This window comes from Anomaloglossus baeobatrachus, chromosome 3 (genome assembly GCF_048569485.1).
Source record: "Anomaloglossus baeobatrachus isolate aAnoBae1 chromosome 3, aAnoBae1.hap1, whole genome shotgun sequence".
NCBI classification, from domain to species: domain Eukaryota; kingdom Metazoa; phylum Chordata; class Amphibia; order Anura; family Aromobatidae; genus Anomaloglossus; species Anomaloglossus baeobatrachus.
The window spans coordinates 296,295,202-296,319,045 of record NC_134355.1 but is presented as its reverse complement, the minus strand read 5'-3'; the positions used below and the strand labels follow the sequence as shown (position 1 = coordinate 296,319,045).

At 42.2% G+C, this 23,844-nt stretch overlaps 1 protein-coding gene across 1 annotated transcript in view; it reads left to right on the top strand.

The window, feature by feature from the left end:
• Positions 1-23,844, top strand: part of LOC142295208 (uncharacterized) — a 135,918-nt gene that overhangs the window by 64,313 nt on the left and 47,761 nt on the right. Inside the window, exons 4-7 of the mRNA XM_075338288.1 lie at positions 1,824-1,938; positions 3,206-3,390; positions 6,010-6,164; positions 17,606-17,768. Of these exons, the coding sequence (XP_075194403.1) occupies positions 1,824-1,938; positions 3,206-3,390; positions 6,010-6,164; positions 17,606-17,768 (618 nt within the window). The remainder of the gene's footprint in view (positions 1-1,823; positions 1,939-3,205; positions 3,391-6,009; positions 6,165-17,605; positions 17,769-23,844) is intronic.

Here is a 23,844-nt window from a genome sequence, read left to right as displayed (position 1 = left end):
TAAACAGAGTCCCTAAGTCCCAGAAGAGCAGAATCCCCCCTCGTGTCCCTGTCTGGGAATTTATCCACAGGTGTAGAGACTATTTTACTCCATGAGTGTTTTCCAGAAACAAGCAGCAATGGATGTTGCTGAGTGAAAATTGGATATATGCCATTGTAGTACTCGTACCTTGTAATGCCCATAGATTGTAGTGCTTCTGGAGATACACATTTTTATATTAAGAGGGCTCTCGTAACTACAGAAATTTGAAACGTGAACACTATATGTGGTTTAGGCACACTCTGAGGTTAAGTAGGCAAGGGGACATTTGGATTGTGGAGTGCGGATTTTTCTGGATTTTTTTTGGGGGGTGAGGAGCCATAGAGCTTTTCCAGAGTCTCTTGGTTACCAGTAACATGCAAGCCCCCTATATTTCTATTGACAGATGACGAACCTGAGTGGAGGCTTGTTTTTTTTTTTGTGTGGAATGAGTTGAAGCTCTTGTTGGGAACATTTTACATGACATTTTGGATCACATTTATCCTGTGCTCTATATTGAGCACTTGCTTTGGGGCTTACATCTGAATCCCCGAATGACGTGATTCAGATTAAAGGTCAAATGGATCTATTCACTATAGTGAGGCAACAGAGTTACTCTGGATTCCGTTTGGCTTCTTTTCAGCGGTGTCTATCGTTTCAGAAGTGGCAGACCGCACTTAAAAAGGTGTACACCACTGAATCATAGCCCAAATAGACCTTTTTTTTGTGGGATGAGATGACCTTTTCAAAGGTACCATATTTATTTACATTTGACTTTTTGATCGCGTTTTATTCCACTTTTTTCTGGCAGGTTGACGAAAAGTCTAGTTTTTAAACACTAAATCCACAACCAGTATGGAAGGCTTAATGCATATATCCAACAAAAACACCAATAAACCAATGCAAGCCAGAGAGTATGAAAATATCAATAAATCTTTATTACAGACAATTAAAATCATTAAAACTAGTAGACCAACCCAAGTGATGGATGGAATTGATACAGGGGACCCGACACCTATACTATAATAGAAAAAGGAGGACCTACAAAACCTACAATACCTAGACTGTATAGATATTAAGGCCAAATTTAGTGCAACAGAAATATGTGCAGCAAGGTAATAACCAACATCACTATAATCAGTAGAGCAAATATTATACATTCACTAGTGTGAGGGTTTGGCAACAAACTCTGCAAAGATAAAGTTATGATTGGAAGAAGTTACTATGAAGGTCAAAGGTGGTTAAAGAAGAAAAGGTAAAGTGAATGACTGCAATAAGCAGAGATGTTATCTTAAAGTCTTTGGATTTACCTGCTCTGTTCTGTAGAGCACCTGTGTAATAATAGTATAAACCACTATATGGCCAGGGTGTGGTGGTAATATTGGTCCTTGCATAATTATTTGTATTCGGTAATATTATTGAGCCACTGAGTACTATTTGGTAACAGCATAATTCTCAAACGCTAATTGGTGGTAATATGTAGTCATTGAGTGGTAGCATTATTTGGTCCTTATGTTACATAGTAAATGTATTACTGGTATTTATAGCCTGTATAGTACAGCAGACTGCCATTGTCTGCAGGTGTTTGAGACTGGGGTCTTTTCTCCCCGATCAGTTATAGTCAAATCATCTGCTCAGCCTGCTATAGAAGGAAATAAGGGAATGCGGGTAGGAGGAGTTTGCACAAAACTCCAAGTCCAGCAAAAACCTTCATGAATATACAGTATATAGATATTTTCACACCCACCTTTCTTGAAAAAATCATGTATATATCCCCTATGATTCGTACATTTTGTGTTACTCAGGATCTTCGGTCTGAATGTGAGGGTCTACAGTTGGAAGAGAAGCGCAAAGATGCTCATTTACTCATGGTCCAGCGAGATCAAGAATCTCTCAGAGGACAAATCAGAGAAGCTGAAGGTTTTACACTTTATTTTTCCATTTTAAAGTACAACAAAAAGAGGCAACCAATAGAAGTATATTTGCATGTGTTAGATTTGTTGTTCTGCATCTGTCCAATTCACCTAAATGGGATTTGCAGAAATGCTTGTGCTTGTAGCCAAAACAACTATTCAAATGAAGGGAGCGGATTTTTAGACCTAAATTTCCACAACAAATCTGACACGCTTGAATATACCATTGACAAGATCCTAAACATTTCTCCTTTGCCTGTGTTCACACACCACCTTTTTTACTGTGATTTTTTAAGCTGTTGCTCTGACGTTGGAAACTTTCAAAAATGCTGCAGTTTGCAACACATAAACCAAGATTTAGATCTGTAATTCTGCACGCTTTATTAATGGTACCTCCAATTTAATTTTTTTTTTCCTAATAAAATATCAAAGTGTTAAATGCTACTCGTGTACTTTATTTTAGGTGTGCAATAGAAACAAAAATATTAACACTAGAGATGAGCGACCCCGAGGTTTGATGTTCGTACCATAAACTTTACAAACAAAAAACCAGAGTTTGGGTGCTTTATGTTTGCAAATTACTCGAGCGAGCATTGGGTACGCTCAGTGCTGAGCCTGGTGCGAGCCACTTGCAGTGTTTGAACGGCTCGCACTTGAGGTACTGTAACAACAGCGTGATCAGATGTAGTGTGCACCAAACAAAACTAAATGGAAAAACCCTGCCGACCCGCCCTTAGATGTGATCTATTTATGGTTGGCAGCATGTGGGTGGAGACCCGAACTGCCCAATTAGAGACTTCCATTGGGGTTCAGAGCTAGTCCGGGCCCCAAACCGAATTTTATCTAAAGTCTGGCTGAACTCGCCGAACCAAACTTCCACGGGTCCGCTCATCTCCAGCACCTTTTCAGATGTTCTGAGATCATATATTTTTATATATCAAAGTGCATGAACATTTTGATGGTGCGTTCTACACTGAAGTGATATGTTGACGTGTCAGCAATACCCCAGGAATAATAAATATATCACAATGATTTTTCTTAATGATAGGAAGCACGGCACTTCTGATATTAAGTGGGTGCTCTGGTAGGGTCCAAGTCCGTAGAATACCAATGTATATTCGAGCCAGGCACTCTAATTTAATGAAAGTATAGATAAGCCATCTATACTTTCATTAAATTGGAGTGCCTGGCTCGATTGTATTGGTTTTCTACAATGATTTTTCTTTTCCCAAAAACAAAGACGTAAAGGTATTTTCCCTACATATTTATCGTAGAATCCTATTCCAAAGAAAAACAGCGATTAATTGAAGATATTGTTCGACTGAAGAAAGGGAAGGAGCTCACTGACCGAAGGATGTCTCAGAAGGAGATGGAGATACTTCTAAAGAAGCAGGAATTGGAACGTGAGATGACAAATGTAGCCAACAGTGGGCAAAGAATAGCTACTTTTCAGACCCAGGTACACTACCAGACACACATAAAGGTGTAAGTTGTGGGGTCACCTGTTCTCTGGCTCCCTGTGTAACATTGGCATAAGTACTGTTCCTCTTTCAAATTTCTACTGTTAGGTGGGTGACATGGCACCTGGGAGAATCAGTCTTGTCTGGAGGGCTTGATATGACTTGACACTACTACACAAAGACTGGCATCTGATTGATTGCTACAGAGGTTACAGCAGAAATATTGGTGCATAACATTTGAGATAGTAACTGGGATGAGGGCACTTTATGGCTGTGCAAGCTAAGTATGGCCTTTTAATTTATGTCTTACTTAAAGGTAACCTGTCATTTAAAAAGAAAATGCTAATAACCTGCAGATATGGCGTTAATCTCAGGTTAATAGCATTCCAATGCTGTGCAGCAGCTGCCCTGAGAGCCTCGCTGCCAGGAGGAAATTACCTTTATTCCTCACGGCACCTTCGAGCCGTCATATAGGTGAGGCCGGTGCAGTTTGAAACATTGCTGTGGACATAGTGAGTGGTAGTTGTAACCACGCCCCCGACGCTGGCTGGCTGCTGGCTCTGTACTGATGCAATGCCATCTCTCACTATGCACTGAGCAGTAACTGAATTTCCACTGGCTGCACCCCTATGACTGAAAGCCCAAGGCTGCCAGGAGGAATAAAGATCACTTACTCCTGGAAGCAGAGCTCTCAGAACAGCAGATTAACCTCATATCTGCAGGTTAATAGCGTTTTTTTTTACATGATAGGTTCCCTTTAACGCTGTTATTTATGCACTAGCAATATACCTGTTATTTTTGCTTTATACTGTATTATCCTATTTAGGTAGTTTTGTGCTCATTGCATAATGTTGTTGTGCATGGACTCATGGCACTATTTTGTGGGAACTGTATAGTCCTTAATTATAATAAAATATTGGGCTTGGCCATTGGCTTTCAAATACAAATATCTCTCAAACAAAAATACTCAGCTTTGCCCAGAGGAGAGTACTCATTATTCTTTACAGCGTACCAGTCCTTTCAGAAAACTTTTCAGACTAAGCTGTCCTATGCGTACAGGAAGAATAACATCATTTCTAACCTTTAGCACCTTAACGACGCCAATAGACATTTAAACGGCGGCTGCTAAGGGGATTTATTCTGTCATTGCTGGCAATCGGGAATAAGGGTATAACACCCCCCAGTATCTGAAAATCTCTAGGGCTTGAGACCCTGAGAGAATATGATTGGGTCATTTTTTATGGTCTGTGATAATTGTCATTCAACGAATATTGGCAATCATGTAAAAATAAAATGTGATCCACTGTAGAAATAATTTCTCTCTCCTCTGATATAATCTAATATTTCAGGGGAGAGATAAATGGTGTCCCCCAGGTTCCTCATGGTACCTTAGTAACAGAAAATAATACCCCGGTACCCCCTCCTCTTCCCATTACAAAATGGCGCGTGCATGTGCTGTACGCCCACCGAGATCTGCCAGCAGGCACCTCGCAATGTCAGTCAATTTCATTGGTTCCTGACATTTGATACCTGTGGTAGACCATATCACAATGATCAAATATTTTCAATATTTAGAAAATAAGTCAGCACTTGGCCTGTGCCTCTCTCATCTCCCCTTGTAGTTGTTCTGAGAGAGAAGAGAGATACACTATAAGTGAAGAGCAAAATGCATTTTCTAGTTAGATTCCAATAAATCCTTCCCCAATACAATGGCAAGCAAAAGTTTCGGCACCCCTGGTCAAAATTACTGTTATTGTGAACAGTTAAGCAAGTTGAAGATGAAATGGACTCTAAAAGGCATAAAGTTGGCTTGGTCATTAAGGTCAAAATTAGCTCTGTTAGTAAGGGGTTAAAATACCTATAGACTGCATTTTTCACCAGTTTTCCACCCTGCAGATTCTCTATATCAAATATTCAATTTCTCTGAGCTTGTGGATGGAAACTAGCTGCTGTTGTTTCTCCTATACATTATTACACATTATTATTATTATTATTATTATTATTATTATATATTATTACACAGTAATATACACAGAGAGAAATAGACTTTTTTTTCTGTAGCACACAAACAAAAGCAGTAGCATGGAGAATACAGCAGCATTGAGATGCGTAGCTGTGCATCCAGCACTGAAGTCAAATATATTTGCTAGAAACTGCAATATCATCTAACTGTGTCTGCTTGTCTCCCACTGTGCTGAGTGCACCTCACTTATCCCCTTCCCCTCTCCATAGAGTCTCTAATATAGCTCTATGGATTGGCAGCCCCTATTGCTTGATCAGTATGGATTTGAGCTAAGTAGATGAGTTCAGGAGGTGGGAGCAGGAGAGGAAGTGGCTCTTAAGTGGAGAAAGAAGCCATGTTCATTAATGTATATTACAAAGTTTCTTTATTTGCTTGTATTGATGCTTCATCCAAAGTTGGTTGAAATGCCAGGGACCAGTTAACGTTCTTGTGTACAGAAGGAAAGCTGAATCAATTCACTATATTCTATATGTCTATAGGGATGCAAGTTTTTCCATAGAAAGTAGTCAGCAGTGTACTGAGTGCAGACATACCAGTACTTTGTCAGTCGTGTGTTTACCTTTTTCATGTTTGTCATTCTCCCTTTTTTGAACAGCTGAAGCAAAGAATGGAGCAACAAAAAGAGATGGAAAAACAACTGTCACAGAAGAGAATCGAGCTGCTGAAAGTGCATTCGGCCAAGCATGAAATGGAGGAGAAAATGATCAAACACACAGCCGTGACTCAGACTCAGCTGACACTTGATATAAGGTGCACAGATCTGTTTTCCCTGGCAGCTCATTAGTACATTAGGTAATAGGGATAATCTAACTAATTGTGGGTTCACACATCCAACATTCACACAGTCCAAGTGATGACCAGCCTCCCGACTCCTGACCCGAACTCAACAGCTCCACATGCGCCTGTGAAACTGTTAAGTTCAGGAGACTGATGGCCAGTCTGCACTTTGGAGTCCACAGTCGATCCTGTGAAACTGACCTAACTGCTTTATGAAAGGCATACTATTTGGTAGCTGAAACTCGGGACACCCGATTGTGCTGAAGTTCCTAGCCTCACCCCTCCAAATCTTACTGTGATTACAGTGTAGGCAGTTTTTTTATGCTATTTTCAAAATGCACAAAGACTGCATGATCATAGCTCCCATAGCTATGAGGGGGTAGTCCTGCTGTGCTGTGTCTGCAGGTCAGGGCCTTGTCCTGACTTCCACTCACTCTTATGTGTGCAATATCTTCTCTCCGTCATCTTCATCGCTCTGTTCCATAGCTTCTCCTCCTTAGGGGCAGGGCTGGTATCCGTCTGATCTGCACATTTAATTACATAAACCATTTTTTTTTCCATTTCTTGTGATCTAGTCTATCCAGGAATTGAACCCACAACCTGTATCATTGCAGGCAGCAGTTATAACTTTGAGCCACAGGCTGCACTGACCAGTATGGGAGAATTCTCTACATTTGAATCTGTAGTGCAGGTTCTAAACCCACAGGCAGATTATACCGATACATAAAGAACATCTGTACATAGTAGTGATTTTTTTCCTCTGATAACATTACTAAAAATAATGAAAAACAATTACAATAATGATATTTGTGATGCACTTTTTTAAATAAACATCACAAATCACATAAACATATTTGGCCTCCACAGGAATCAGACCCACAACCTGCATTACTGCAGGCATCAGCTAATGTTCCAATCCACAGCCTATACTGACATGTACAGTCGTATGAAAAAGTTTGGGCACCCCTATTAATGTTAACCTTTTTTCTTTATAACAATTTGGGTTTTTGCAACAGCTATTTCAGTTTCATATATCTAATAACTGATGGACTGAGTAATATTTCTGGATTGAAATGAGATTTATTGTACTAACAGAAAATGTGCAATCCGCATTTAAACAAAATTTGACCGGTGCAAAAGTATGGCCACCCTTATCAATTTCTTGATTTAAACACTCCTAACTACTTTTTACTGACTTACCAAAGCACTAAATTGGTTTTGTAACTTCATTGAGCTTTGAACTTCATAGGCAGGTGTATCCAATCATGAGAAAAGGTATTTAAGGTGGCCACTTGCAAGTTGTTCTCCTATTTGAATATCCTATGAAGAGTGGCATCATGGGCTCCTCAAAACAACTCTCAAATGATCTGAAAACAAAGATTATTCAACATAGTTGTTCAGGGGAAGGATACAAAAAGTCGTCTCAGAGATTTAAACTGTCAGTTTCCACTGTGAGGAACATAGTGAGGAAATGGAAGAACACAGGTACAGTTCCTGTTAAGCCCAGAAGTGGCAGGCCAAGAAAAATATCAGAAAGGCAGATAAAAAGAATGGGGAGAACAGTCAAGGACAACCCACAGACCACCTCCAAACACCTGCAGCATTATCTTGCTGCAGATGGTGTCAATGTGCATCGGTCAACAATACAGCGCACGTTGCACAAGGTGAAGCTGTATGGGAGAGTGATGTGAAAGAAGCCATTTCTGCAAGCACGCCACAAACAGAGTCACCTGAGGTATGCAAAAGCACATTTGGACAAGCCAGTTACATTTTGGAAGAAGGTCCTGTGGACTGATGAAACAAAGATTGAGTTGTTTGGTCATACAAAAAGGCTGAGGCAAAAAAAACACGGCATTCCAAGAAAAGCACTTGCTGCCCACAGTAAAATTTGGTGGAGGTTCCATCATGCTTTGGGGCAGTGTGGCCAATGCCGGCACTGGGAATCTTGTTAACGTTGAGGGTCGCATGGATTCAACTCAGTATCAGCAGATTCTTGACAATAATGTGCAAGAATCAGTGACGAAGTTGAAGTTACGCAGGGGATGGATATTTCAGCAAGACAATGATCCAAAACACCGCTCCAAAGCTACTCATGCATTCATGCAAAGGAACAATTACAATGTTCTGGAATGGCCATCCCAGTCCCCAGACCTGAATATCATTGAAAATCTGTGGGATGATTTGAAGCGGGCTGTCCATGCTCAGCGACCACCAAATTTAACTGAACTGGAATTGTTTTGTAAACAGGAATGGTCAAATATACCTTCATTCAGGATCCAGGAACTCATTAAAAGCTACAGGAAGCGACTAGAGGCTGTGATTTTTGCAAAAGGAGGATCTACAAAATATTAATGTCACTTTTATGTTGAAGTGCCCATACTTTTGCACTGGTCAAATCTTGTTTAAATGTGGATTGAACATTTTCTGTTAGTACAATAAACCTCATTTCAATCCAGAAATATTACTCAGTCCATCAGTTATTAGATATATGAAACTGACATAGCTGTTGCAAAAACCCAAATTGTTATAAAGAATAAGGTTAACATTAATAGGGGTGCCCAAACTTTTTCATATGACTGTATAGGGGAATTTAGTAGAATATACTATACTTGAACCTGCATTTCAGGTACTGACCCGACAGGCAGGTTATACTGGTACATAGAGATACATCTACATCTACCAATGCACTCCTGTATATCTCTAGAGGAAAAATAAAAATCAGATTTTTTTTTTCTTCCTATAAAATTACTAAAAAAAAATGGAAAAACAATTAAAATTAGTTTTGTAATGCCTTTTCTTTTTTTTTTAAATAATAAATATCACAGATGAGCAAATAATATGGACCCATTCAACACAGTGATGAGATTATTTATGGTGATCGGTAAATGTCGTAAAAAAAATGTTGTGATTGAATTTTGTCTGCATTAAACCAATAAAAATGTAATAAAAATGTAACTGAGGCCATGTTCACATGTAGCGTAATTGCTGCGTTTTTCAACTGCTTTTTTCTGCTTGTTTTCTGCAGGAGTCCGCACTACATGACGCAATAACAATCTTCTCTAAATATTTTGTGTTTGCTGCAGGGTGTTTTGTAACTTTTTCTCTTTATTTGATGCATTTTTGGTGCAAATGTGAAGCAACGTTTTTAACTCCTTTTTAATAGTGCTGTACAAAAATAGCTTTGTTTCTGCACTTATAGGGGTCTTCCCCATGAAAAACGTTCATTTCAAAGTTGATTTTAATCAATAGATCTTAGAATCATAATGATTTCCACCATTGGATGTGATAATAATAAATGTTCCTGTGCTGAGATAATCTTATATATGTGCCCCTGCTGTGTATTATGTAATGGATGTGTCTCACCATACAGGGACAGGGTCTGATCACACCACATCTCTTGGGCCGAGGAGGAAGTAAAAAAGTATACAAACATTACATGCATGTAATCACTAATTATTCTTTCTATGAGGTAAAATATTTTCTCAAAACAAGCAGGGAAATGCTTTACCTCACAAAATGAATCAGGTACTACCCCATGCTGTGCAATTTGTATTTTTTCTTTTTACTTCTTCCCAGCCTAGGAGATGTGGTATGATTAGACCATGTCCCTGTACGGTCAGACACGGCCATTACACAGTACATAGCAGGGGCACATATATAAGATTATCTCAGCACAGGAACATTTTTTAAACACATCCAATTGTATAAGTTATTATTATTCTAAGATCTATTGAATCAACTTTGCAATTAACTTTGTTCGTGGGAAGAACCCTTTAAAGGGAACCTGTCATCAGAAATTTGGCTTTCAACCTAAAAGTTTCCCCCTCTGCAGCTCGTGGGCTGCATTCTAGTAAGGTTTCTATACTTTTTGTGCCCCCTTTTAAACCAAAATAAATACTTTATAAAACTGTACCTTTCGGTTTGAAAATCTTGTAAATCGTCCATGGGGGCGGGCCATATGGCGTCCGTTGCTGTATCTTACGCCGTCCCCCATGCTCCAAATCATCCCTCAGGACGCCTCCCACTGCGCCCGAGGTCCCGTGCATACTGGGACACCTAGTGACGTGGTCGCAGGCATGAGAGTATGGGCGGCGCTGTGATTGCATCGCAAGTGCCCGCCCATACTCTCGTGCCCGCCCTTTCCCCACTGCCTCCAGCATTCTGCGCCGGCCCGACGTCACCTCCTTCCCATCATCGTACCCTGCAGCAGGAACTAGATGGGAGGAGCGGAGCAGGCCACTACAGGAGAAGCGGAGGATCTGAGCGACGTACAAAGGGGAGAGCGCGCCCACGAGAGTATGGGCGCACACTTGCGATGCAATCACAGTGCCGCCCATACTCTCGTGCGTGCGACCATGTCACCAGGTGTCCCGGCGTGCACGGGACCTCGGGCACAGTGGGCGGCGTTATGAGGGATGATTTGGAGCATGGGGGACGGCGTAAGATACAGCAACGGACGCCACACGGCCCGCCCCCATGGACGATTTACAACATTTTCAAACCGAAAGGTACAGTTTTATAAAGTATTTATTTTGGTTTAAAAGGGGGCACAAAAAGTATAGAAACCTTACTAGAATGCAGCCCACGAGCTGCAGAGGGGGAAACATTTAGGTTTAAAGCCAAATTTCTGATGACAGGTTCCCTTTAACGACCAGGGACATACCGGTACATCACTGGTCATATCGGGGTGAATGCCTGCCTGCTGCTGCGGTGAGCTGATGAGAATCCGCGCACATGTCAGCTGATTGCATCAGCTGACATGTGTACCTCGCAGGTGCGGGTGAATCCGAGATCCACCCGCATCTGCTTCCCGGTTATATCGCTCTGCCAAAGTGCGACAACGCAATTTAAATGGCTGCCATCGGCAGCCCGGTGAAGGGATCACGGGGTGTCGATGGTTGCTATGGTAGCGTCAGGTCATGTAATGATCCTGACGCTTCCATACCTTAGTTCCTTTAAGAGTCGTGCGAGTGTCGGCTCTTAAAGGAACAGTTCCCTTTTTCTGATCAGAGCTCTGCAGCTCTGATAAGAAAAATGGCAGCAGTGATCAGGCTGCTAATCCATATATGCTATTGTTTTTTATTTATACATTTTTTCATGTTTTTCAGTTGTTTTCATAGTTTCATAGTGTTTAAGGTTGAAAGGAAACTTAAGTCCATCGACTTTAACCCATGACCTAACATGTTGATCCAGAGGAAGGCAAAAAACCCATGCGATAGACAGTAAGCACCACATTAGAGGAAAAAAAATCCTTCACGACTCCAGATACGGCAATCAGACTAGATCCCTGGATCAATGCCCCATCTCAGAATCTAGTTCACATAACCTGTAATATCATATTTTTCAGGAATGGCATCCAGGCCTCCCTTAAATTTTAGTAGGGAATCAATCATTACAAAATCATGTCCATTGTCGTACTGCTCTTACAGTAAAGAATCTGCATCTGTGATTATGATTAAACCTCCTACCTTCTAACCATAGTGTATGCCCCCTTGTCCCTGTTGCAGGCCTTGGTGTAAAAAGATCATTAGAGATCTCTGTACTGTCCCCTCATATATTTGTACATTGTATTAAGATCAGCCCTAAGCCTTTGTTTTTCCAATATGAATAACCCCAAGTTTAATAACCCATTTTGGTATTGCATTCCATTCATTCCTTTAATAACCTTGGTGGCTTTTCTCTGCACCCGCTCTAGTTCAGCTATGTCCTTCTTATACACCAGAGACCAAAATTATACACAGTATTTTAAGTGTGGTCGCACTAATGACTTGTATAGGGGTAAAACTATGTTGTTGTCATTAGCATCTATGCCTCTTTTAATACATCCTATTATGTTATTAGCCTTGGCAGCAACTGCCCAACACTGGTCAGTAAAGTTGAGTTTGCCATCCACCCATAAACCGAAGTCTTTAAGTAACAGTTTTATCCAGTGTTTTATAATTGAGTACATAGTTATACATTTTATTTTCTCTGTCTAAGTGCATGCCCTTACATTTATCGACATTAAAATTAAATTGCCATTTCTCAGCCCAACACTCCAGCTTACTCAAATCAGTTTGCAATATTAAATTATCCTCCTCTGTATTAATTACCCTGCATAGTTTTGTATAATCTGCAAATATTGAAATTCTACTCTTAATGCCCCCTACAGGGTCATTAATAAATATGTTAATAAGAAGAGGTCCCAATACTGATCCCTTCAGTATTCCACTGTTTACTGTGACACATTCCATGTGTTCCATTAATAACCACCCTTTGTTTCCTATCATTGAGCCAGTTCTTAACCCAGTTACACATATTTTCCCCTATTCCCATTAATCTCATTTTATGTATCAACTTTTTTTTGTGGCAATGTATCAAACACCTTTGAAAAATCCATATAGACAACATCCACTGCATTTCCCTGGTCCAGTCTGGAACTTACCTCCTCGTAAAAGCTGATCAAATTAGTTTGACAGGACCAATCCCTCATAAACCCATGTTGATACTGGGTCATGAGGTTTTCAATATTGAATTTATATATTATGCATTATTATTATTATATTTTTGTTTAGTTTTTTGTTTTATGCTTCATTCTACACTTAATTTGTATTTTTTCACCCTTCCTGCACGTGCATTTTCATATTCTTCATTTGTCCATTGTTGCCCTTGTGATTTTTTTTATTTTATCTTTTTTATTTATTTATTTATTTTATGTTTTTGAATATCCTTTTTTTTCATCATTTGCACTTTACGTCCATTCTGGTACCTCATGACTCTAATGTGACTTCTATTTATGCTTCCATCCTATTACCAGTAACACACATCCTTTATCTCTTTCAAACTGGTTAAGACCCGCAACACACATCCGTTTAATTTGTACGTGTGCGGTACGTATTTGCACGTACCGGAGACACGTACACACGGAGACCCATGTTATTCAATGGTAGATGGCACACACACGTAAAATCACACGGATCGTGTGACCGTGTGGTAAGTACGTGTGTGCGCTTTTCTACACGGACGACATGTCCGTTTTTGGCCGGCAGCACGCAGGCACGGACCCTCTTTAGTCTATGGGTCCGTACCTGCACGTACCGCACACGGAGTATGTCCGTGTTCAGCACGTTTCATGCGTGTGCATTTTTACACTAGCGATCTTATTTTTTGTTTTTTTTTAAATTAAAGTCAGTATACTTACCTTTTTTTTCTGCTGTTCTCAGTCATACTTACATTGGCGCTCGTTTTTTTTCTTCCCCCGGCTCATACCGCTCCCCGATCACCAGCGCGGCGAGGAACAGCTGTGCAGAGAATACGTGGCAACTTATTACTTTGAATATGCCGGCCGCTCATTAATCAATCTCGTATTCCCTGCTTTCCCCACCCACAGACGCCTGTGATTGGTTGCAGTCAGACACGCCCCCCACGCTGAGTGACAGCTGTGTCACTGAACCCAATCACAGCAGCCGGTGGGCGTGTCTATACTGTGCAGTAAAATAAATAATTAAAAAAAACGGCGTGCGGTCCCCCCCAATTTTAATACCAGCTAGATAAAGCCATACGGCTGAAGGCTGGTATTCTCAGGATGGGGAGCCCCACGTTATGGGGAGCTCCCCAGCCTAACAATATCAGTCAGCAGCCGCCCAGAATTGCCGCATACATTATATGCGACAGTTCTGGGACTGTACCCCCCTCTTCCCGATTTGCCCTGGTGCGTTGGCAAATCGAGGTAATAAGGAGTTATTGGAAGCCCATAGCTGCCAATAAGTCCTAGATTAATCATGTCAGGCGTCTCTCCGAGATACCTTCCATGATTAATCTGTAAATTACAGTAAATAAACACACAGACCCGAACAATCCTTTATTAGAAAAAAAAAACACTAACAAATTGCCTTGTTCACCAATTTAATATGCCCGAAAAAGCCCTCCATGTCCGGCGTACTCCAGGATGGTCCAGCGTCGCTTCCAGCTCTGCTGCATGAAGGTGACCGGAGCTGCAGAAGACACATCCGCTCCTGACAGCTCCACGCTAATGAAGGGAATAGCGCGAACAGCTGTATTCAGCGTTGGCCGCGAGTAACCTCAGTGACAGCTCAGCTGATCGCGCTATTCCCTTCATTAGCTGCGTGGAGCTGACAGGAGTGGCTGTGTCTTCTGCAGCTCCGGTCACCTTCATGCAGCAGAGCTGGAAGCGACGCTGGACCACGGCACGCCATTTTTTTAAATTATTTATTTATTTATTTTACTGCACAGTAGAGACACGCCCACCGGCTGCTGTGATTGGGTGCAGTGACACAGCTGTCACTCAGCGTGGGGGGCGTGTCTGACTGCAACCAATCACAGGCGTCTGTGGGTGGGGAAAGCAGGGAATACGAGATTGATTAATGAGCGGCCGGCATATTCAAAGTAATTTTAGCGGTCACTGGTGAATCCTTCACAGGTGACCGCTAATCAGTACGCGGCACACAGACAGAGCCGCGGCATGACAATGAAGTCGGGTGAAGTTCACCCAAGTTCATTCTCATCGCGCAACTCTGTCTGCTGTCAGCCGACATGTATCAACGACATTGTGCAACACACAAACGGACATTCCACACGGACATTCCACACGGACATTCCACGTACACATACACGGGCATTTTACACACAAACACGGACATTTTACACGTGCACACGGCTCGCATACGCCATCACACGGATGCCATATGTACCGGAGAAACGCCCCAAAAAAACGGAACACGGACCCGAAAAACGGACCGTGTCACACGGACGTTTTTTTTGCGGAAGTGTGTTTTAGGCCTAAATGCCTTTTGGTTTCCGGCGACCTGTGGGGTGATGTGGAATGCATACATACCTTCCGGCGCAGTGCTATTGCGTATGAGTGATTGAAACTCTTTATGTACCTATGCTGTCACATTGTCTCCTGCTGGGGTGATGTGGAACACACACATCTCTTCCAGGGCTGCGCTACTGCGCATGTATAATGGACCTTTCTTCCACACCTATATCATTAATTCGGCTCAAGCTGATGCAAATTCCTATTTTTTTCGGAAGTAGTACAGCTATTTATACCCAAGACCTGACACTGACAGACTCCTTCTGACGAAGCTGTTACACAGCAGCGATATGTGAGGGGGCGCTTTTCCATCTGCCATTTCAAACCCTATGGTATTATTGCAATTGTATATATCCTATTTACTTCTTCTTTGTGTCCTGATTTGGTAACTTACTTGATTGTATATTATCTATTTTCCTTTTCAGGCATACAGTGTGTCCACCTATATCCTGTCCACCGCCATTAACTTTAGAACGGCGGCAACTATAGGCATAGAAGTGGTGTCTAGGTATAGTAAAGTATTTATGCGCTACGCAATGAAACCACCTATAGCGCCACCTGGTGGAAAACAACGGAGTTAGTATTTTTATCTCGAAAACGGAACGAGATAGAGAAAAAAGGTGAATTAAAAAATTGTAGGGCATCATCAATTCAATACAAATCGACACCTTGCATACAGAAATGCTATGATATGAAACCCATGACCCCCCCAAAACATTGAATGCTGTTCACGCATATGGCGCTCATTTAACTTTGATGCTCAAAGTAGCCACTGTCAGCTGCAATGCACATCTGGACTCTGGACAGCATACTGTATCTTGCTGCACGTTGTACAATATGGTAGGTGACACGTTTGCACAAGCATCTGTAATACGTCATCGTAGGTCATGCAGTGTTGGTGGAGGGGTCACATACACCTGCTGTTTGATGTGACCTCACAGAAAGAAGTCCAATGGGGTCAGGTCAGGTGAGCGTGGAGGCCACTCCACACAGCCACCATACCCAATGACTTGTAGGAAGGTCTCCATGAGGTATCGCTTCACGTCCGCAGCCTTGTGAGTTTTACACGTTCTAATCATAGCATTTCTGTATGCAAGATGTCGATTCGTATTGGAATTGATGATGCCCTACAATTTTTTAATTCACTTTTTTTTCTCTATTTCGATTTGTTTTTGAGATAAATTTGCTAACTCCGTTGTTTTCCACCAGGTGGTGCTATAGATGGTTTCATTGCGTAGCGCATGGCTACTTTACTATACCTAGACACTACTTCTATGCCTATAGCTGCCGCTGTTCTCAAGTTCATGGCGGTGGACAGGATATGGGTGGACACACTGTATATTGTCCCATTCTAATATTCCTATTTGTTGATGTGTATTTCACACCTCAACATCTCTATTGGACACATATGCCCAACATTATTTCATAAGGGTGGTGTTTATCATTCTGATAATACTGTACATGCCTGATTAAGGGATTAAACATACAGTATATACACTAAACAAAAATATAAACGCAACAGTTTTCATTTTGCTCCCATTTTTCATGAGCTGATCTAAGACTTTTTCTATGTGCACAGAAGGCCTTTAACTCTCAAGTATTGTTCAAAACTTTGTCTAAATCTGTGTTAGTGAGCACTTTTCCTTTGCTGAAATAATTCTAACAGGTGTGGCATATCAAGAAGCTTATTAGGCCTAAGCCACACGGCGAGAAAAACAGTGCGAGTGGAGTGCTATAAAACATCGCATTCCACTCGGACCAATTCTAGCCTGTGTGTCAGCGCACATGAGCGATTATTTTCTCAGCCCTAATCGGACTGAGAAAACAATTGTAGCATGCTGCGATTGTAAGCTGAGACTCTTTCTCTCGCACCCATTCAAGTGAATGAGGCGAGAGAAAAATCGCACTGCACTCGCGGTACACCGGTGTACCGCTAGTGCAGTGCAAGAATGGCAATAGCCGGCTATGCAGGAGAGAGGGAGAGAAATCCCTCCCTCCCCTCCTGAGAGCCAGACCGCCCCCCGCAGCTGAGGTCTGCTTGTACGAATGGACCTCAGTTGCAAGGACACACGCATGACACTCGGCTCTGCTGTACTGCCAGCATGAGCCGAGTGTCATGCAAGGGGATCGCAGTAGTCCCCGTGTGGCCCCAGCCTTAGACAGCATGATTATTGCACGGGTGTGCCTTAGGCTGGCCACAATAAGAGACCACTTTAAATGTGCAATTTCACACCATTGTTAAGGGTCTGGTGAGAGGTCAGAAAACCAGTCAGTAGCTGATATGATCACTGTTTGCCTAATGCAGTGCAACACCTCTCCTTCGCATACAGTACACTTGATCAGGTTGTTGGTTGTTTCCTATGGAATGTTGATACACGCCTCTTCAATGGCTGTGTGAAGTTGCTGGATATTGGCAGGAATTTGAATACGATGTCACATATACCGATCCATAGCACCTCAAATATGCTCAGTGGGTGACATTTCCAATAGGTATGCTGGTCTTGCAAGATCTGGGAGGTTTTCAGCTTACAGTTATTAAAGGGTTAAAGATAGACCCTTGTGAAATAGGTTTAATAACACATACTATCTGGTTTTACAGGAATGAAATAAGTTTCCTCCATCAACAAATTCGAGAGAAAGAACTATTCTCTCAACAGGAACGAGTGCTGAGACAGAAAATGATGAGTGACTGTGCGGATCTGACCAGTGAGAACAAGGCTTTACAAGGTCAACTACTGGAAATTACCAAACAGCTAGAAATAGTAAGAATGATTGCTTAACTAAATGTCATCACATTAATCGACGTTTGAGTTTCACAAATAATAGACAATCATACATGGCCACATTGTAAGTTGCTCTTAATTGAAAAAGTTCACACCGGTGTTGATGAGTAAGGGTGTTAGAATCAGAGGTGCTTAATTGATTAGGAAGCACACGCCTCCTAATGAGTAGGGTGCATCTTACAAGTGGCGTGCGGCTCCATGCGCATCGCCACAAATCTTATTCTATTCACAGAATGCCGTAAGGTACAGCACAGTTCATCATGAATTAGACAAGAGGGCATCGGCACACCTTGTCCTCTCCAACCTCTGCTTATTTTGAGGGTGAAAAGGCCAAAAGACTTAGACATTTTGTGCACCCTCATTTGGCGCATAAATTTTACAACTTTTCAAAGTGGTTAATGCCACGTTTCTGCCTTGAACACATAAGAATCAGAGTCGTATAGTTTAATAGCTGCTTTATTAAGATAAGGATAGATTTCCTTTTAAAGTTTTGAAAAGCTACTCCCTTAAAAGAGACAATGGGGGCATTTTTATAGGAAATGTCAGTAATATGCAAAATAGAAAGAGGTTTTCTGATTTTATTATTTTTTTCCTCTGGGTGGTGAACACTGTTTTTGGATATAATATAGTTCCTGAATTTCTTGGATCTACTTGTCCTTTACAAAGATTGCCAAGCCTTGCCTCTCTGTCACATCCTCTGGTCTTTGTTGATTGGCTGCAGCAGTTTGCAGTAACTGTACCTTCACCACTGCAGTCTATCACTGAATTCATCACTTCAGCATGAATCACGGAGCTCATCTCGATGGTATGAGTCGCTAAGCCCAGCAATCAGAGCAAAGACCGAAACAGTGGCCCTTTGAATTCTTTACGGCTATCACAACAATGGCACCACCCATTTGACAAGCTGAGGTGGGCATATCCAGAAAGAGACTTAATTCTTATAGTAAATTCATGACATTCTCCATTGGAATCGTGCAATCAAGTAAACAATATGCTCAAGGATGTTTCCTTTAAAAAACTTTACATTAAAACATGTTAGGTAATGTGACTACAGTGACTATTCGGTGGCTGAATTAATGGTAAGGCTGTGTGCACACATCTGCGTTCTGCCGTGACAAATATTCCGCAGCGTTTTGTCACTGCATGTGTTTTTCAAAACGCAGCCAAAAAGCTGCGTTTTGGAAGTATTTGGAGTGCAGAATGGATACAGATTGGATGCATTCTGGATGCTTGCTCTGCCATAGAGAGTTGGAAAAACATCCAAAACGCACAAAAGAAGGGACCTGTTGCTTTTTAGAATGCAGCGATTCGGCCACAAATTTCAGCATGCAAATCGGTGTTCTAAAATGCAACGTGCTCATGGATTTTGCACAAGTTACGTAGACTTTGCTGGGGTTGCAGAACGCATGCATTTACACTGCAGTGCTAGACGCAGCGTAAATGCATGCAATACGCATACGTGCGCACACAGCCTAAGTCACAAAAATAATATTTCATGATGAGTTATATATGTCCTCAGCATTTCTAAATCAGGTACCAGAGACAGATTTTATACAGGCAGTCTAAGGGGGGCTTTGCACGTTGCGACATCGCTACTGCGATCTCGTTGGGGTCAAATCGAAAGTGACGCACATCCGGCGCTGGTAATGACGTCGCAACGTGTAAAGCCTAGAAGCACCGATAAACGATCGCAAAAGCGTCGAAAATCAGTGATCTGTGTAGTGTCGGTCTTTTCCATAATTTCGCTGCAGCGACATGTACGATGTTGTTCCTTGTTCCTGCGGCAGCACACATCGCTGTGTATGAAGCCGCAGGAGCGAGGAACATCTCCTTACCTGCGTCCCACCTGCAATGAGGAATGAAGGAGGTGGGCGGGATGCTTACGTCCCACTCATCTCCGCCCCTCCGCTTCTATTGGCCGCCTGCCGTGTGACGCTGCACGACCCGCCCCCTTAGGAAGGAGGCGGGTCGCCGGCCAGAGCGACGTCCCAGGGCAGGTAAGTGCGTGTAAAGCTGCCGTAGCGATAATGTTTGCTACGGCAGCTATCACAAGATATCGCATCTGCGACGGGGGCGGGGACTATCGCGCTCGGCATCGCTACAATCGGCTAGCAATGTCGCAACGTGCAAAGTACTCCTTAGAGTAAGTTTATTTATTAGTTTATATGGAAACTTTACTTTAGGCCCTAAAACTTATATTAATACTGTCACGTCAATATATGGAGACTAGTGCCATTCTGAGATCCGTCTCGTGTCACAGATGAATGCTGTCGATGGAGGGAATAAGGTCACACATAACTGCAGTTCAGTATAACAAAATTCTCCATTTATTTGGAGGAGGTACTATATTCTTATAGAGTTATCATAATGCACTTAGCAAAGGGATAATATACAAAATGTAAGCATCTTACTGGTTGCATTAGCATTTTACCACTGATTGGTTGTATTTCAGTCTTCCACATAATTGTATATTAATTTCAACTAGCGTTTTAATAGTTGACTTCATACCTTTGGTTAACATAGTGTGGGCATACTGCCTTGGAGCAGGGTGTATTTGTGCGCATCTCTACACATAAATAACAAAATAATGAGTATTGCATTCCTTCCCCAGGGAAGTAATGTAAAAATGTATTTTTTTAAAAAAATTGAACATAGACCCAATGTGCTCAAATCACCAACAGAAACCTGTTTGAAAACACCATGCAGAAGACAAAATGGATGTCGATGTCTTATTCCAAAATGGATACTGCTTTCACAATACCAACAGACTAGGTGTCGCATGTTACTAAAGGGAATCTGTTTCGTAAAAAAAAGCAGTATTAACCTGCATATAGGGGGTTAATCTCCTGGTAATAGTGTTTTGAAGCTGCCTGGTGCCCGCACTGAGAACTGATCTTTATTCCTCCCAGCAACCTTGGGCTTTCAGTCATAGTGATGAGCCTGCTGTCAGTCACTGTTGGTGGAGCGGTTACAGCCACCACTCACTATGTACTGATCAGTGACTGAAGCCATACGGAACCACCCGTATAGCTGAGGCTGCCAGGAGGAATTAAATTATTTTTCTCCTGTCAGCGGGGCTCTCAGTGAAGGCTTCAGGTAGCTCCAGAACAGTATGAACCTACAGATTAACCTCTTATCTGCAGGTTAATAGCATTTTTTACATGACCGCTTCCCTTTAAAGCATTGTTTGACATCTTGTCTTCTACATATGATGAGGCCACAGTGTGCTAGTTTGGACAATCTTGAAGTAGCTGCTTCTAGAGAATATATATTATATAGTAGTCTACAGTTCTTCCCCCTTGTGGTGGTAACAGGCAGATGATTTTTTTTTTTTTTTTTTTTTTTTTTTTTAATATGTACTGTATAGGGGACAGGGGCACATTGCCCTATATAGAAGTATCATAAAACAGAATAAGGTAAAACATTTCAAAATACTCTAAATCATGTACACTACAGATTTCCTAGAATATGGCTGCAAAGGAGGGCTACTCCTTACTTACATAGCCTTACTTACATGTTATATGTATCATAATTCACCACATTTATTTTATCTATTCAAGAGTTGATCAATGGCAAGCTGTCCTTCCTCTGCCTCCATTGCCCTGACATATAATTCTATAGAAAGGGCAGAGGTACATAGGTATTCCTAGTTTTCTCGCTTCTTTCACTCCCACTCACACTGACCTCAGAAGTTGCCAAGCAACAAATGCAGATTTAGAATATGAAATATATAGTGATGTAACATTGACTGACTCATGGCTCCGTGCTGTACTGCTCCCTGTAAGGTATGGAAATACACGCTTTTAAGATTTGATATGGTTTATGCTCACAGTTCTGAATCTCCACTTGTGTATCTGAAATAAAGTTACATATAAAACGTTGTTATGATTAATTGATGTGTGATCACCTACAGTACAGACCAAAAGTTTGGACGCACCACCTTCTCATCTCTAGAACAACTGTTAAGAGGAGACTTTGTGCATCAGGCCTTCATGGTAAAATAGCTGCTAGGAAACCACTGCAAAGGACAGGCAACAAGCAGAAGAGACTTGTTTGGGCTAAAGAACACAAGGAATGGACATTAGACCAGTGGAAATCTGTGCTTTGGTCTGATGAGTCCAAACTTGAGATCTTTGGATCCAACCATCATGTCTTTGTAGAAAAGGTGAACGGATGGATCTACATGGCTGGTTCCCACCGTGAAGCATGGAGGAGGAGGTGTGATGGTGTGGGGGTGCTTTGCTGGTGACACTGTTGGGGATTTATTCAAAATTGAAGGCATACAGAACCAGCATGCCTACCACAGCATCTTGCAACGGCGTGCTATTCCATCCGGTTTGCGTTTAGTTGGACCATCATTTATTTTTCAACAGGACAATGACCTCAAACACACCTCCAGACTGTGTAAGGGCTATTTGACTAAGAAGGAGAGCGATGGGGTGCTACGCCAGATGACCTGGTCTCCACAGTCACCAGACCTGAACCCAATCGAGATGGTTTGAGATGAGCTGGACCGCAGAAGGCAAAGGGGCCAACAAGTGCTAAGCATCTCTGGGAACTCCTTCAAGACTGTTGGAAAACCATTTCCAGTGACTACCTCTTGAAGCTCATCAAGAGAATGCCAAGAGTGTGCAAAGTAGTAATGAAAGCAAAAGGTGGCTACTTTGAAGAACCCAGAATATATTTTCAGTTGTTTCACACTTTTTTTTAAGTATTTCATTCCACATGTTTTAATTCATAGTTTTGATGCCATCAATGTGAATCTAAAATTTTCAGAGTCCTGAAAATAAAGAAAACTCTTTGAATGAGAAGGTGTGTCCAAACTATTGGTCTGTACTGTATGTGCACATAAGTTAGGTTGAGAAATATTTGGACAGTAACACAAGTAACTCATAACCACTGAGCCACCGTGCCATCCATGGCTGTGGTTATGGCTTTCTTGGGTAATGCCAGTTATTTCCGAAAATTTGTTTCTCATTTCAGCAGTGTGGCCAAGCCCCTTACAGACCTCACGAAGAAGACGATGCCCCGGCTGGTGATCTGGACTCCAGCCTGTGATGAGGCTTTTAATCGGCTGAAGGACGCCTTGGTCTGCGACCCTGTTCTGGCTGCTCCAGACTACAAGAGGAGATTCATTGTGCAGACAGATGCCTCTTCTTATGGACTGGGAGCTGTACTCAGCCAGGTAAATGCAGCCGGGGAGGAGCACCCCTTTGCCTACCTCAGCAGGAAGCTGCTGGACCGAGAAGTGGCCTATGCAACTGTTGAGAAGGAATGCCTGGCTGTAGTTTGGGCCCTTAGGAAACTAAGGCCGTATCTGTATGGATGAGAATTCACCGTGGTTACTGATCACAATCCCCTCACCTGGCTGAACAGAGTCTCTGGGGACAATGGACGCTTACTACGATGGAGCCTGGCTCTTCAACCCTATAACTTTACAATACAATATAGAAGGGGCAGCCAACACCAAAATGCAGACGGATTGTCCAGGCAAGAAGAGCCCCGAGTCAGTTCCGCCATGTTTACGTGCACTTGACTAGCGACCTGTTGAGGTCACTAGTCCGTACACAAATTGAGAGGGGAAGGGATTGTAACAGCGTGTCCCTCCCCCGCCTGTGCTCATGGTGTAATAGTCTGTCCATCCTTTGTACTGCTTCTGCTGGGAAATTGTTTGTTCTTCTCAGCATGGGACTTCTCCAACCACAACTTGGTAAACAGAACAGAGACAGGAGTCTTAACTCCATTCATGTATCAGATGTCTAGGGGGAGGTGTGCCCACCTAAGGGGCTGATCCCAAGAGAGAAGAACAATGAGACCCATGTTAGGTTAGTTGGATCTCGGCTGGAGAAGCACTAGGATCTATACCTGAGGCTGGATCCTAGGGCCTGTGTATGGACTGTTACAGACTGGAGATCCGTGGCCACTTGGGATTGTGTTTTATTGTTCCCCCTGTTGGACTCAAGGAACTCATATAAGGACCATTGCCCTATTTTACCTGGCATCGGAATACTAGGCGGTGCCCCTGGATCTTTTGTTTTGTTGTGGACTCCTTGCA